The sequence below is a fragment of the Muntiacus reevesi genome, chromosome 17 (assembly GCF_963930625.1).
Source record: "Muntiacus reevesi chromosome 17, mMunRee1.1, whole genome shotgun sequence".
In the NCBI taxonomy this organism is placed as follows: Eukaryota; Metazoa; Chordata; class Mammalia; order Artiodactyla; family Cervidae; genus Muntiacus; species Muntiacus reevesi.
The window spans coordinates 27,056,648-27,068,861 of NC_089265.1; the positions used below are offsets into that span (position 1 = coordinate 27,056,648).

At 39.7% G+C, this 12,214-nt stretch overlaps 1 protein-coding gene across 6 annotated transcripts in view; it reads right to left on the reverse strand.

The window, feature by feature from the left end:
* CCDC171 (coiled-coil domain containing 171) overlaps nucleotides 1-12,214 on the reverse strand; it is a 314,797-nt gene that overhangs the window by 217,192 nt on the left and 85,391 nt on the right. For all 6 annotated transcript variants that reach the window (XM_065908260.1, XM_065908262.1, XM_065908264.1 and 3 more), the window contains one exon: nucleotides 9,809-9,911. In XM_065908260.1, the coding sequence (XP_065764332.1) occupies nucleotides 9,809-9,911 (103 nt within the window). The remainder of the gene's footprint in view (nucleotides 1-9,808; nucleotides 9,912-12,214) is intronic.

Genomic DNA, 12,214 nt, shown 5'->3' on the forward strand with positions numbered 1-12,214 from the left:
ACCAATTCTGACAAGTTTTTTCACAGACCCAGGGCCAGTGGATCCCCTTTAGGAACCCGAACATCCTGCCCAAAAAGATCATACTGCAAATCCTAGCCTTCCTCCAAGAAACATGCAACCATTTAGCAGGGTGACCGTGTACTAGGGAAGGGGAGTTACACATACCTCGGATAACCGGACACTGGATTGGAACTGACTCTAACTCCTGGAGAGCTAATATGCTATTGTGGTTCACTAGATCACTAGGGGAGGAGCTTATACAAGAAAGGTTTGGTTAAGGTCTAGCTCCAGTGGGTCCAAGGTTAATTCACAAAGTTATTTTCCCACTTTGGAATGCGCTGTTTTAAAAGACAAATGCAGAAACTGGCACAATGCCCATATTAGTTTCCTGACCCATGGAATGAGGAGCTAACAGAGGAAAACAGAAAAAAAAAGTAAGTGGAAGTCACCAAAACTCTGATCTACCCAAATAGTAAATCAAAGGTAAAGCCACATTCCTAGAGAGATTGCAGAGATTAGTGACTCTGTGAAAGATGATAAAGGGTGGTGATTCCAACCACATCAGCATTCAACTCATCTATCTGCTAGTGCAGAGTACAGATGGGTCTTAAGGAATGACAGTGAATTACTGAAAGCATAATCACATGTGATTCCAATTACAGCTGCAGTAACAGATGTAGTTTCATTGTTGGAGTAAATCAATCCATTTCCCGGAAACTGGAATGAGGCTATTTCTTCTATCCTTTTAATAAAAACCACCAAAACAGTTTCCTTCTGCTTACAGGACCAGCAATGTACCCTCACAACCCTACCTCAGAACCACATCAACTCTAGCATAATCCAGTGTAGAGAAATCTCCATCAGATCTCCATTCTGGTAGACATCAAGAGTTCCACTTCATTCTCCACCAAGTTGATGGTATTATTCTGATGGCTTGAGTTTAAGCAGGCCAAGTTTGGCAGGTCCTTACAGGTGAATGATAGTGCAAGCTTTTAGAATTTGGGGAAAAAGCAAACCATCCTCTGCAGATAAGTATTCTCTTAAAAATCAGCTTTTGACTAGCCACTGGTCCTTAGCAGATACTGCATTCACACCCCCCAATTTAGCATGTGACCTGAGTTGCCCATGATTAAAATGATTACTGTCAGATTCATCAACCCCATTAATTTGAGCATGCGTGATAGCACTCTATCTCAAAGGAAGGTGGTATATACAAAACTGGGTTCAAACAAATCCTGCAGGCACAAGCAAGCTGCATGAATAAGTAATCCAGATTTCTTATTCTTGTTACATTCTTAACTTATATCCTGAACCTGTGGAAAAGTTCCCTATAACCAGTTGACGAATGTGGGGGTGAGGGAGAGAATGGGCTTGTTATATAGATATTTCTGTATGATGTGCGGACGTTACTCAAAAGTAGTGGACTTCCCTGTCAGTCCAGTGGTTAAGAATCTGCCTGCCAACACAAGGGACATATCCTCAATCCCGGTCCAGGAAGATCCCACATGCTGTGGGGCAACTAAGCCTGTATGCCAAAACGACTGAGTCTGCACTCTAGAGCTCAAGCTCTGCAACAAGAGAAGCCACCATATCACGAAGTCCACACACCATAACTAGAGTAGCTCCCAAAAGCTACAACTAGAAAGAGCCTTCGTGCAACAATGCAGACTCAGTACAGCCAAAAATTAATTAACTTAAAAAAAAAAGGTAGACAGTTGCATCATGACAGCCCTATTCAAGGGTGGCATTGAAGGATGAAGCAAAAATCTCCCCCAGTATGCAAAACTTCAAGTACTGGACCTGACTATCATTTTGTCTGGAATGAGAGATGATCAAAGGCACAAATATACACTATTCTGGAGGTAGAAGCTAACAGATTGGCTGAACGGTCAGGGACTCCAAAAGATGATAGGAAAACCAGTCCCAAGGTGGTTTGAGCAAGTGTGTGAACAGACCTCTGAAGATGGGCACTATGCCCCGATCAACTGAAGTAGAGGAGGATCTTAATAATCAGGAGGACAAAATGAAGTATTCTGTGGGTGTCAGCTAGCATATTTTCCCTGTCACTTTTCTCTCTGCTCATCTTTGTCACCCCTACAACATAGGAGTCACAGCAGCAAGAGTGGAGGGAAGGCATGGGCTCAGCAACATGGATCTTCACTAACCAAGGCTGTTAAGTGCCAGCTCCACCGATACCAAAGACAAACACTGAATCCATGACATGCCACCACTCCCGACTGGCACCAGCCATCTACCTGGCAGCAAGGTGATTATACTAAGTCATTTCCATTATGGAATAAGCAATGCTCATTCTTACTAGACACTCTAGAAAGGCATTTTCCTTCCCTGATCATAATATTTCTGCTGAAATTGTCATCCACGAATTTACAAAATGTCTTATTCACTATCATGTATCCCATAGCATTGCTTCTGACCAAGGAACTCATTTCATAGCAAATAAAGTACTAGGGAAACGGGCTCATTTACACAGAATTCACTGGGTTCAATCCTTGGTCTGGGAATTAAGATCGTACATGCCACATGGTGTGATCAAAAAAAGTTATTTAAAAAGTTAATGGACAAACAATCCCACTTCTGCATATCCAAAGGAACTGAGGGCAGAGCCCAGCAGAGATATTTCTATACCCATGTTAATAACAGCACTACTCAAAATAGCCAAGAGATGGAAGCAACCCAAAGGTCCACCAACAGATATGGATAGATAAAATGTGACAAATACATAACAACGCAGTCTTGCTGTTCAGTCATTAAGCCACGTCCAACTCTTTGCGACACAATGCACCGCAGCATGCCAGACTTCCCCGTCCTTCACCATCTCCCAAAGGCTGCTCAAACTCATGTCAACTGAGTCAGTGATGCCATCCAGCCATCTCAGCCTCTGTCACCTCTTTCTCCTGCTGCCTTCAATCTTTCCCAGCATCCAGGTCTTTTCCAATGTGTCAGTTCTTCCCATTAAATGGCCAAAGCACTGGAGCTTCCACTACAGCATCAGTCTTTCCAATTAATATTCAGGGTTGGTTTCCTTTAGGATTGACTGGTTTGATCTCCTTGTGGTCCCAGGGACTCTCAAAAGTATTCTCTGGTACCATAATTTGTTTTTTTTTTGTTGTTTTTTTTGTTTTTTTTCATTTATTTTTATTAGTTGGAGGCTAATTACTTCACAACATTTCAGTGGGTTTTGTCATACATTGACATGAATCAGCCATGGAGTTACACATATTCCCCATCCCGATCCCCCCTCCCACCTCCCTCTCCACCCGATTCCTCTGGGTCTTCCCAGTGCACCAGGCCCTAGCACTTGTCTCATGCATCCCATCTGGGCTGGTGATCTGTTTCACTATAGTTAATATACATGCAGTTCTTTCGAAACATCCCACCCTCGCCTTCTCCCACAGAGTCCAAAAGTCTGTTCTGTACTTCTGTGTCTCTTCTTCTGTTTTGCATATAGGGTTATCATTACCATCTTTCTAAATTCCATATATATGTGTTAGTATGCTGTAATGATCTTTATCTTTCTGGCTTACTTCACTCTGTATAATGGGCTCCAGTTTCATCCATCTCATTAGAACTGATTCAAATGAATTCTTTTTAACGGCTGAGTAATATTCCATGGTGTATATGTCTGGGACCATAATTTGAAAGCATCAATTCTTCAGTGTTCAGCCTTGTTTATGGGTCAATTCTCACATGTATACATGACTACTGGGAAAACCATACCTTTGACTATGGTTGACTATGGTTTTCTCTATGATCCAAAGCACCTTTGTTGGGAAGGTGATGTCTCCACTTTTTAATACACTGTTTAGGTTTGTCATAGCTTTTCTTCCAAGGAGCAAGTGTCTTTTAATTTCATGGCTGCAGTCACTACCTGCAGTGATTTTGGAGCCCAAGAAAATAAAAGCTGTCATTCTTTCCACTTTCTCCCCTTCTATTTGCCATGAATGATGGGGCTGGATGCCAGGATCTTAATTTTTGGATGTTGAGTTTCGGGCCAGTTTTTTCATTCTCCTCTTTCACCCTCATCCAGAGGCTCTTTAATTCCTCTTCGCCTTCTGTCATTGAAGTAGTATCATCTATATATCTGAAGTTGTTCAAATTTCTCCTGGCAATCTTGATTCTAGCTTGTGCTTCATCCAGCCCAGCTTTCCCATGATGTACTCTGCACAGAAGTTAAATAAGCAGAGTGACAATATACAGCCTTGTCATACTGCTTTCCCAATTTTGAACCCGACTGCTGGTCCATGTCTAATTCTAAATGTTGCTACTTGATCCACATACAGGTTTCTCAGGAGATAGGTAAGGTGGTCTGGTATTTCCATCTCTTTAAGAATTTTTCAGTTTGTTGTGATCCAAACAGTCAAAAGCTTTATAGAGTAGTCAATGAAGCAGTATATGATTTTCTAGAATTCTTTAGCTTTCTCTATGATCCAACAAGTGTTGGCAATTTGATCTCTGGTTCCTCTGCCTTTTCTAAACCCAGCTTGTACATCTGGAAGTTCTCAGTTCATGTACTACTAAAGCCTAAGTTGAAGGAGTTTGAGCATAACCTTGCTAGCATGTGAAATGAATGCAACTATATGGTAGTTTGTATATCCTCTGGCACTGTCCTTCTTTGGCATTGGAATGAAAACTGACCTTTGTCAATACTGTGGCCACTGCTGAGCTTTCTAAATTTGCTGACATATTGGGTGCAGCACTTTAATAGCATCATCTTTTAGGATTTTAAATAACTCAGCTGGAATTCCATCACCTCCACTAGCTTTATTTGTACTAATGCTTTCTAAGGCCCCCTTGCCTTCACACCGGGATGTCTGGCTCTAGGTAAGTGACCACACCATCGTGGTTATCCACGTCATTAAGACCTTCTTTGTATAGTTCTGTGTATTCTTGCCACCTCTTCTTAATCTCTTCTGCTTCTGTTGGACAATGGAGTGTTATTCAGCCTTAAAAAGGAATTCCTGTCACATGCCATACTATGGATGAACCTGGAGGCAATTTTGCTAAGAGAAGTCTATCATGAAAAGATAATATATGATTCCAATATAAGAGATATCTAAAGTAGTCAAATTCACAGAAATGGAAAGTAGCATGGTGGTTATGAGGGGCTTGCTGGTCAGAGAAAAGGGGATAGTTAATTTTATGTGCTTTCCTGGTGGCTCAGTCTATAAAGAATCTTCCTGCAATGTGAGAGTAGAAAACCTGGGTTTTATCCCTGGGTTCGTAAGATCCCCTGGAGGAGGGAATGGCAACCCACTCCAGTATTCTTGCCTGGAGAATCCCCATGAACAAAGGAGTGGAGCGGGTACAGTCCATGGGGTCACAAAGAGTCAGACATGACTGAGCAACTTAACACAGCACAGCAAAATTTTATGTGTAAACTTGACTGGGCTACAGGTCCATATATTCAGTGAAAAATTATTTCTGGGTGTGTCTATGAGGCTATTTCTGGATGAGACTGATATTGCATCAGCAGACTGAGTAAAGTGCACTGCCCTCCCGCGGGCAGGCCTCACCCACCCCACTGCAGGCCCAGATGGAACAAAAGGCTAAGTGAGAAGGGATTCTTTCTGTCCACCTGACTATCTTCAAGCTGGAAATCAGTCTTCTCCTGCCTTTGGACTCAGACTCAGGCTGGAACTTACACCACCAGGTCTCCTGCTTCTCAGGCCTTTGGAGTCAGACTGGCTCTCCCGAGTCCCCTGCTTCTCAGTCCCCTTAACAGTGTGATTAGTTACTGAGCCCACTGACTGTGGTCACTCCCATGGATTTCACAAACCCAAGCTATGAGCATGATAAAGTAGGACAAGCTTGGTTTGTAAACCTCAGTGAATTAGGAGGGAAGGGAAGCAAGCAAGAAGAAACTGGCAAATGACACCAAAGGAGAACTGTGTGCTGCTCTGACAGACAGCCTCAGTCTCTCAGTAACCCATGAGCCTCTAATTAAAAGGTACCAGCCCCAAGGTTCCTGAGGACAATTAAAAGTCTCAAAGAGATACTAGATCTAGGCAATAATCCTTTACGAAGGATGGAAAGGAGGAGAGACGAGAGGAAAAGTACCACTTGTTGTCCTGGTTTTCTTAAGAACAGTCCCTGAAGCTGCCCGGCTCCTGGGTGATAGGTACACACCTAAAGGCACCAAATGTTCTTGCTATTATTTCCTAGGGTCCTTCAGTCTCTCCTAGTAGAAAGCAAAAGGATACTTCTGGAGTATTACAAATGATTTCCTCAAGGAAGGAAAGGCTGAAGAAGGTTGGAGGGGCTCTGTCTCAGTCAACACAAAAGTTAAGATCCAAAAATGAGTTGGAGAAAAACTTTCTTTCATGAACCTAATGAAGGAAAAGTCATATTCTAGAGGTGAAACCGTTAAACCATAGTAGGAAGAAACACTTGAGGCAGAAAGACTACATGGGTTCAAAGTGGGAAAGGACTTCTCCCATATACACACTCTAAGCATTTCTATCAGAAAAAAAATGACTTATGAGCAGCTGTCGTGCAGCAATTTCACCAGAAAGTAGAAGGCAGAAATAGGAAATAAATGTCCATGATTGATTAAATTGAGGTCATCTTATCCAATAATAGTAGGCAAAGAAGGTGGCATTTCCATAAGGCATGAAAGACGGTGACACTATTTCCACTGAAGACAGAAAGTCAATCTTCTTGGTGACTCTTTATGGACTGCTACCCAAAAGGCTGCTAAAATCTTGAAAGAGATTCCATGACTACCTTTATAACCTCAAAAATTATCATTTAAAATAGAATATTGACCTACTGTTAATTCATTCATGCTTTTATTCATTGAATAAATATCTGAGTGCTTCCTTTGTGCCAAGTATTGTTTACCTGCTTAAAATCCTTTAGTAAATGAAAGAGACAAAGATCCTTGCCCTCATGGAGCTTTTATTGCCAATCTGACCAGGCTAAAGGATGCCCAGAAAACCAGTGAATCACTTTTGGATGTGTCCATGAGAGTGTTTCTGGGGCAGATTAGCATTTGAATTAGTAGACTAAGTAAAGAAGATGTGCCCTCACCAACGTGGGTAGGGGAGACAATATTCAAGCTGTTGACTTTCCTTACCTACCCCCCACTCTTAGCCCTCTCTTCCTCCAACCCCAAAGAACAAAAAGACAGAAAGCAAAATTCTCTTTTTGCCTAACCTGAGACTTCCATCTTTTCCTGCCCTCAGACATCCTACTCCTGGTTCCTGGGCCCCAGGTGCCCCAAGTTTCTCAGGCCTTTGGACTCATATTGAATTATATCACTGCCTTTCCTGGTCCTTCAGCTTGCAGAGGAAAGATCACGAGATTTCCTAGCCTCTATAACCATGTGTGCAAACTCCAGTATCTCTTCTTGTGTGTGTGTGTGTGTATGTATCTTATTGGTTCTATTTCTCCAGAGAATCTTGACAATACAGATATAATAAAAAAAAAAAAAAAAAAGCACCACACAATCTGTCAGAAATGCTCAACAGCAACAAGTACCATAGGGAAAAAAGGGAGAGAGGTAGGCAGGAACAAATTATTTGGTCATCTTTGTGTAGCTGAAGCCAGGTTGACGCAGTAGGCAATCGTAATTGTTCAGGCTCTTCCATAAAATGTTGAGCAATAAGGTTTATTAATTATATCCCTCTTGGTTAAGTGACAAAAATCCAACTTGAGCTCATATGAGCAGAAAGGGAGTCCATTATGGTTATATAGGGTTATTTGATGGAAGCCAAGAACAAGAATAAAATCAAGTCCAAAGCAGGTATGTGAAAAAAAAGAGTCAGGTAACAAAGAGAAGAACTAGCATAGTCAGAAGAGTTCACTGGGAAAAAAATTTAATGAAGATTTTACAGAAATCTAAGCAGGTTAAGAGAACAAAAAAGATATGATGAGACACCACACACCAGCAAGACTGGAAAACCAATACCAACAAAATGGAGATGCCAATAGGGTCAAGTGGAGGTAACGCTATCATCACAGACCAACACAAACCACAGTTGTGGAAGTGAACCCACTTGACGGGAGCTGTAGCCACCAAAAATGAAACCACTGCCAGTAACACACTGGAGGGAGCGGGGGAAATAAACACTGTGACTTTCTCTGCTTTCCTTTCTTTTTCCACCCTCTTAATCTCCTGCTGGGGCACCCACAATCCAAATCCAACCCCCCAAGCCAGAGGGCAAAGGAGTCCAGATCATGCAGTCCACAGAGGTCAGCCTCCACACGGCAAAACAGAGACCAGAGGAGAATGACTCTAGGGTGGGTGAAAGAGTGAATAACCAGCATAACACGGAAACAAAGACCACTATGACAGAACAGAAATCACTAATTCAGCACACAACCCCTTTACCGGGAACAGGAAGTTCAAAAAGAACGGTCACTGAAAGGTGAGAATAAAAAGAAAAACTTCATTAGAAGACCATTTTTTTTTCTATAGGTTTAGTAATAACTTATGAGTTTCTTTGTTATCAACTATTTAAACCTCAAAGGAGACATGACCTCATTATTTTTAGGTTTTCTAATTCAACTTTGCATGTTGAAGCATTAAGATATGTTATGATAATAATTTAACAATTTTAAAGATCCTTAAAACCATTAAGCAATGACACATCTGAATAATAAAACACTATCACTGAAAAAGAAAATTTTATTCCTCAAAGCTTTAGCAAATACAATTGAAAAGTGGATAACTATATTTTTATGTCACTTTTCTACACCTTGATTTTACAGTGACAAACAATGAAACACTTTTGGAGAAAGTTTAAATAAAAACAAAGAAAGTTAAAAATAGATAACAGCAAATCTCACTCAATTTCTAATGGTTCACCAACAGAAATCTGCAGATTCATAATGTGAAATGGGCCTTGATCATATCTTTCTGCTTTTATAAGGACAACAAACTTTTCTGAACTTAAGTGTTTCCTAAAGAACTCATTTGTCAAATATGCTTGATTCCTTAAAAAAAAAAAAAAAAAACAGGCTTGAAGCTATTTTAAGGTGTAAGGAATTGAATTTTACATGCTTTTTTGAAAAATATAATTGAGTCAGAAAGCAACTAAATAATTTGAGGCTGACAGTATGCCAAAAGAAAACTGAGGTAGAAAAGTGAAAGTAGGTAAGTCAAAGCTACTATAGCACACATAATGGCATACACACACAAAAATTAAGGAAGCAGAAATCATGGAATGGACAACATTCATTAGTAACTAATGCTTTTTGCTAGATACCAAAATATGCCTACCTGATATACAATCTTTATAGTTCTCTATCATATTAAGTGGGCTAATGCTAAAACCAAAGCATTTTACCTAAGCACTCATCTGGAGAGTATGTACGCTGTAGTAGGAAATGAAGGAGAAAACCAGACTGGAAAGCAGCAGTGAAGAATATGCACTGTGTTACAGCCTGTGTCCTACATAACCTTTTGAATACATGACCTTTAAGTTGCTGAAGGTTGCCTCAGAATTTGGCTCGGTTTGATGGAAACATCTGTTCCCCTTGCAGGTATACTGTATGGACTTTCTTCTCAGTTGGATTCAGAACACAGCAAGTGAGCCCTTGTCTGTCCAATCACACAGACACCAACACTTGTAAATCAAGTTCGGGAGGACAACAGCAGGTCCACAGTCCGTCACCCTTTCGCAGCCAGCTAGGCCAACTGACTGCTGTGAGAACTGCTCTTATCATGTCATCAAATCAAAACATGTTGAGATGAGGGACTATAAGAGGCATCTGCAGAATTCCCAAAATGTAGTGACTTTGGAACATTGACAGATGCATCTGTCATTTTATACCTTCAACTAACCTGATGTCCACTGGCTCGACACAGAAAAGCTGTCCAAGATCGATTCCAATTCTTTCACGTTATTTTCACATGTCTCCACTAGAAAAGCCTGGTGCTTCTTAGCCTTTTAATTAAGAAAAAAAATTACACATAATAAGGTCACACATTATAAGAGTTGCAGATTTTTTGTGTGAATACATATAGCACAATTAAGTATAAATGAGCTAATAATTACTCCATTCAAATCTATTAATAAACTTCTTTCTGTCTTAACCATACCTTTTACTTGGCTTAATCCAACAACGTGTAGGGTCTCAATAACAATTGACTGAGGCCTCAGTGCCTGGCACTATTCTCTATACTCTAACATAGCAATTCTTTCTCTATCATCACAACAAATCTATGAGGGAAGGGCCATCGTTATCTCATTTTACAGATAAGGAAATAGAGACACAGAGAGATTGAGGAAAATTTTAAAAGATTATGCTTGCAGTCATGTAGCAAATTGCCAGATGGTGGTCAAAAGTGAATGTAGTATGACAAATTAGAAGGAAACTGTAGCAGACTACTCAAGAGGTGATGGCAGCTTAGATTAGGGTCTTAGCAGAGAAAACGGGGTGTGGGAGTATATGCACTGAAGGATGTTGCAGGGGTGCATACTCAGAAGATAGAATGGCCAACCTTGGTAACACTGCGTTGGGTTAGATTATATTGACTGGATTGGGTTGGATTTGATTGGACTGGATGAGGAAATGCTCAGATAAAATGAATAGTCAAGACTGATCCCAAAGTTTCAGACTAGAAGAACTGGGTGGACTTCAGCAGCTGAGTAAGAACCATGGAAGTAGAGAAGGTCTTATTTTGGCTGTTTCTGTTTATTTACTTGTTTGTTTCTGGTGGGTAATGTTAATAATAAATTCTGTTTAGGCCATATTCCAGTAAAGCACTTTTAAATGACTCCCAGCACCAGTAGACTACCTGGCAAATAACTGACCCTAAATATATTTGAATTAAAAAATAATAAAGTAAAAACTATGAGAGGCAGCTGGACGCAGTGGTGTAAAGCTCAGAAGAGAGGTCAAACACAGGCTTGAGAGTCATCTAGGGATGTGAAGCTTGCCTTGAGAGTGTCTGACAGAAAGCAAAAAGAGTCTAGGATAAAGCGTAAGGAACTCAGGAATTAAATACTTAGAAAAGAAAAAGGCAGCAAAAAAGACTAGAAAAGGAGGAAGAAAAACAGAAGAAGATAAAGTCATGAAAACCAAAATAAAAGAACATCTCAAGGACAGAGTTCTGTCCAGTGTCACAGAATAGTCAAGAAAACCAGAGACTACCATGCTCCATGTTCACTGGACATGGAAGTCATTGGTGACCGTGATGAAGTCTGCTGTAACTCACATTAGAACAGGTCAAAGGAGGAATAAACCTGAAATTTTTTTTGTCTTAGTGACATATAAGAAATAGAAACAGGAAGTTTAGACAAAACACTTTTGGTGACAAGAGAAGGGGAGATAAAGAAAAAGGGAAGTAGTTGGAAATAAGAGTGGGATTGGAGAAGAGTTTGGATTTTTTTAATAAGTGAGAAAAAGCATTTTTAAAATCTGATGAGACAGAGGCACCAGTGAGGCGTGCTTACAGTAACAGAAGAAATGGAGAATATATATTATAGGACAAAATTCATCATTAAAATACACAAAACTAATAATCCTTTCTTTGGACATCAGTTCAATTATCACTTTTTTGGAAAATCTATCTTTTACTCCTTGACTATGTCAATTAACCCTACTAGATTCTTCTCAGCACTTATCAGAGTTATGATTCCACATTTATTTGAGAGGTCTTTTGTTAATGTCTATCTCATTTAAAACAGGCTCTGTGAAAGGAGGAAATATGGTTTTATATTTTTTGTCTTTATCAATGAATCCCGCAGACCCAGACAATACTGAGTATATACAACAAGTTAAATATCATATTTAACATGCTAAAACATGCTATCAACAGAAGATTGCTAAATCAATTAGAGTTCATCAACAAAGACTTCAAACAGAAAAAGGAAGTTCTATTACACTAATATACTAATATGGAAAGATCTCTTAGCAATACTGTTGAGTTAAAAACAAAAGAGGAGGTGGAAAAGGTATATTCTACAATAAAATACTTGATTCAATGTCTGACTGAAAGCCCTCTGAGCTGGGATGTAAAACCAAACCAACAAAAACAAAACAAACCCAGACTTCAAGTTTTGTCAATTAGCATACAATTAGTAACATGCTTTTTAATGTTGTCATATTATAGAAATCTTAATATGTAATTTTATATATGATAAATATATTTTGTATAATACAAATGATTTGTTAAATATACATTAAATATATTCAATTCTAAATTCAAATAGGATTATAGTATACATACTATTATACAACTTAT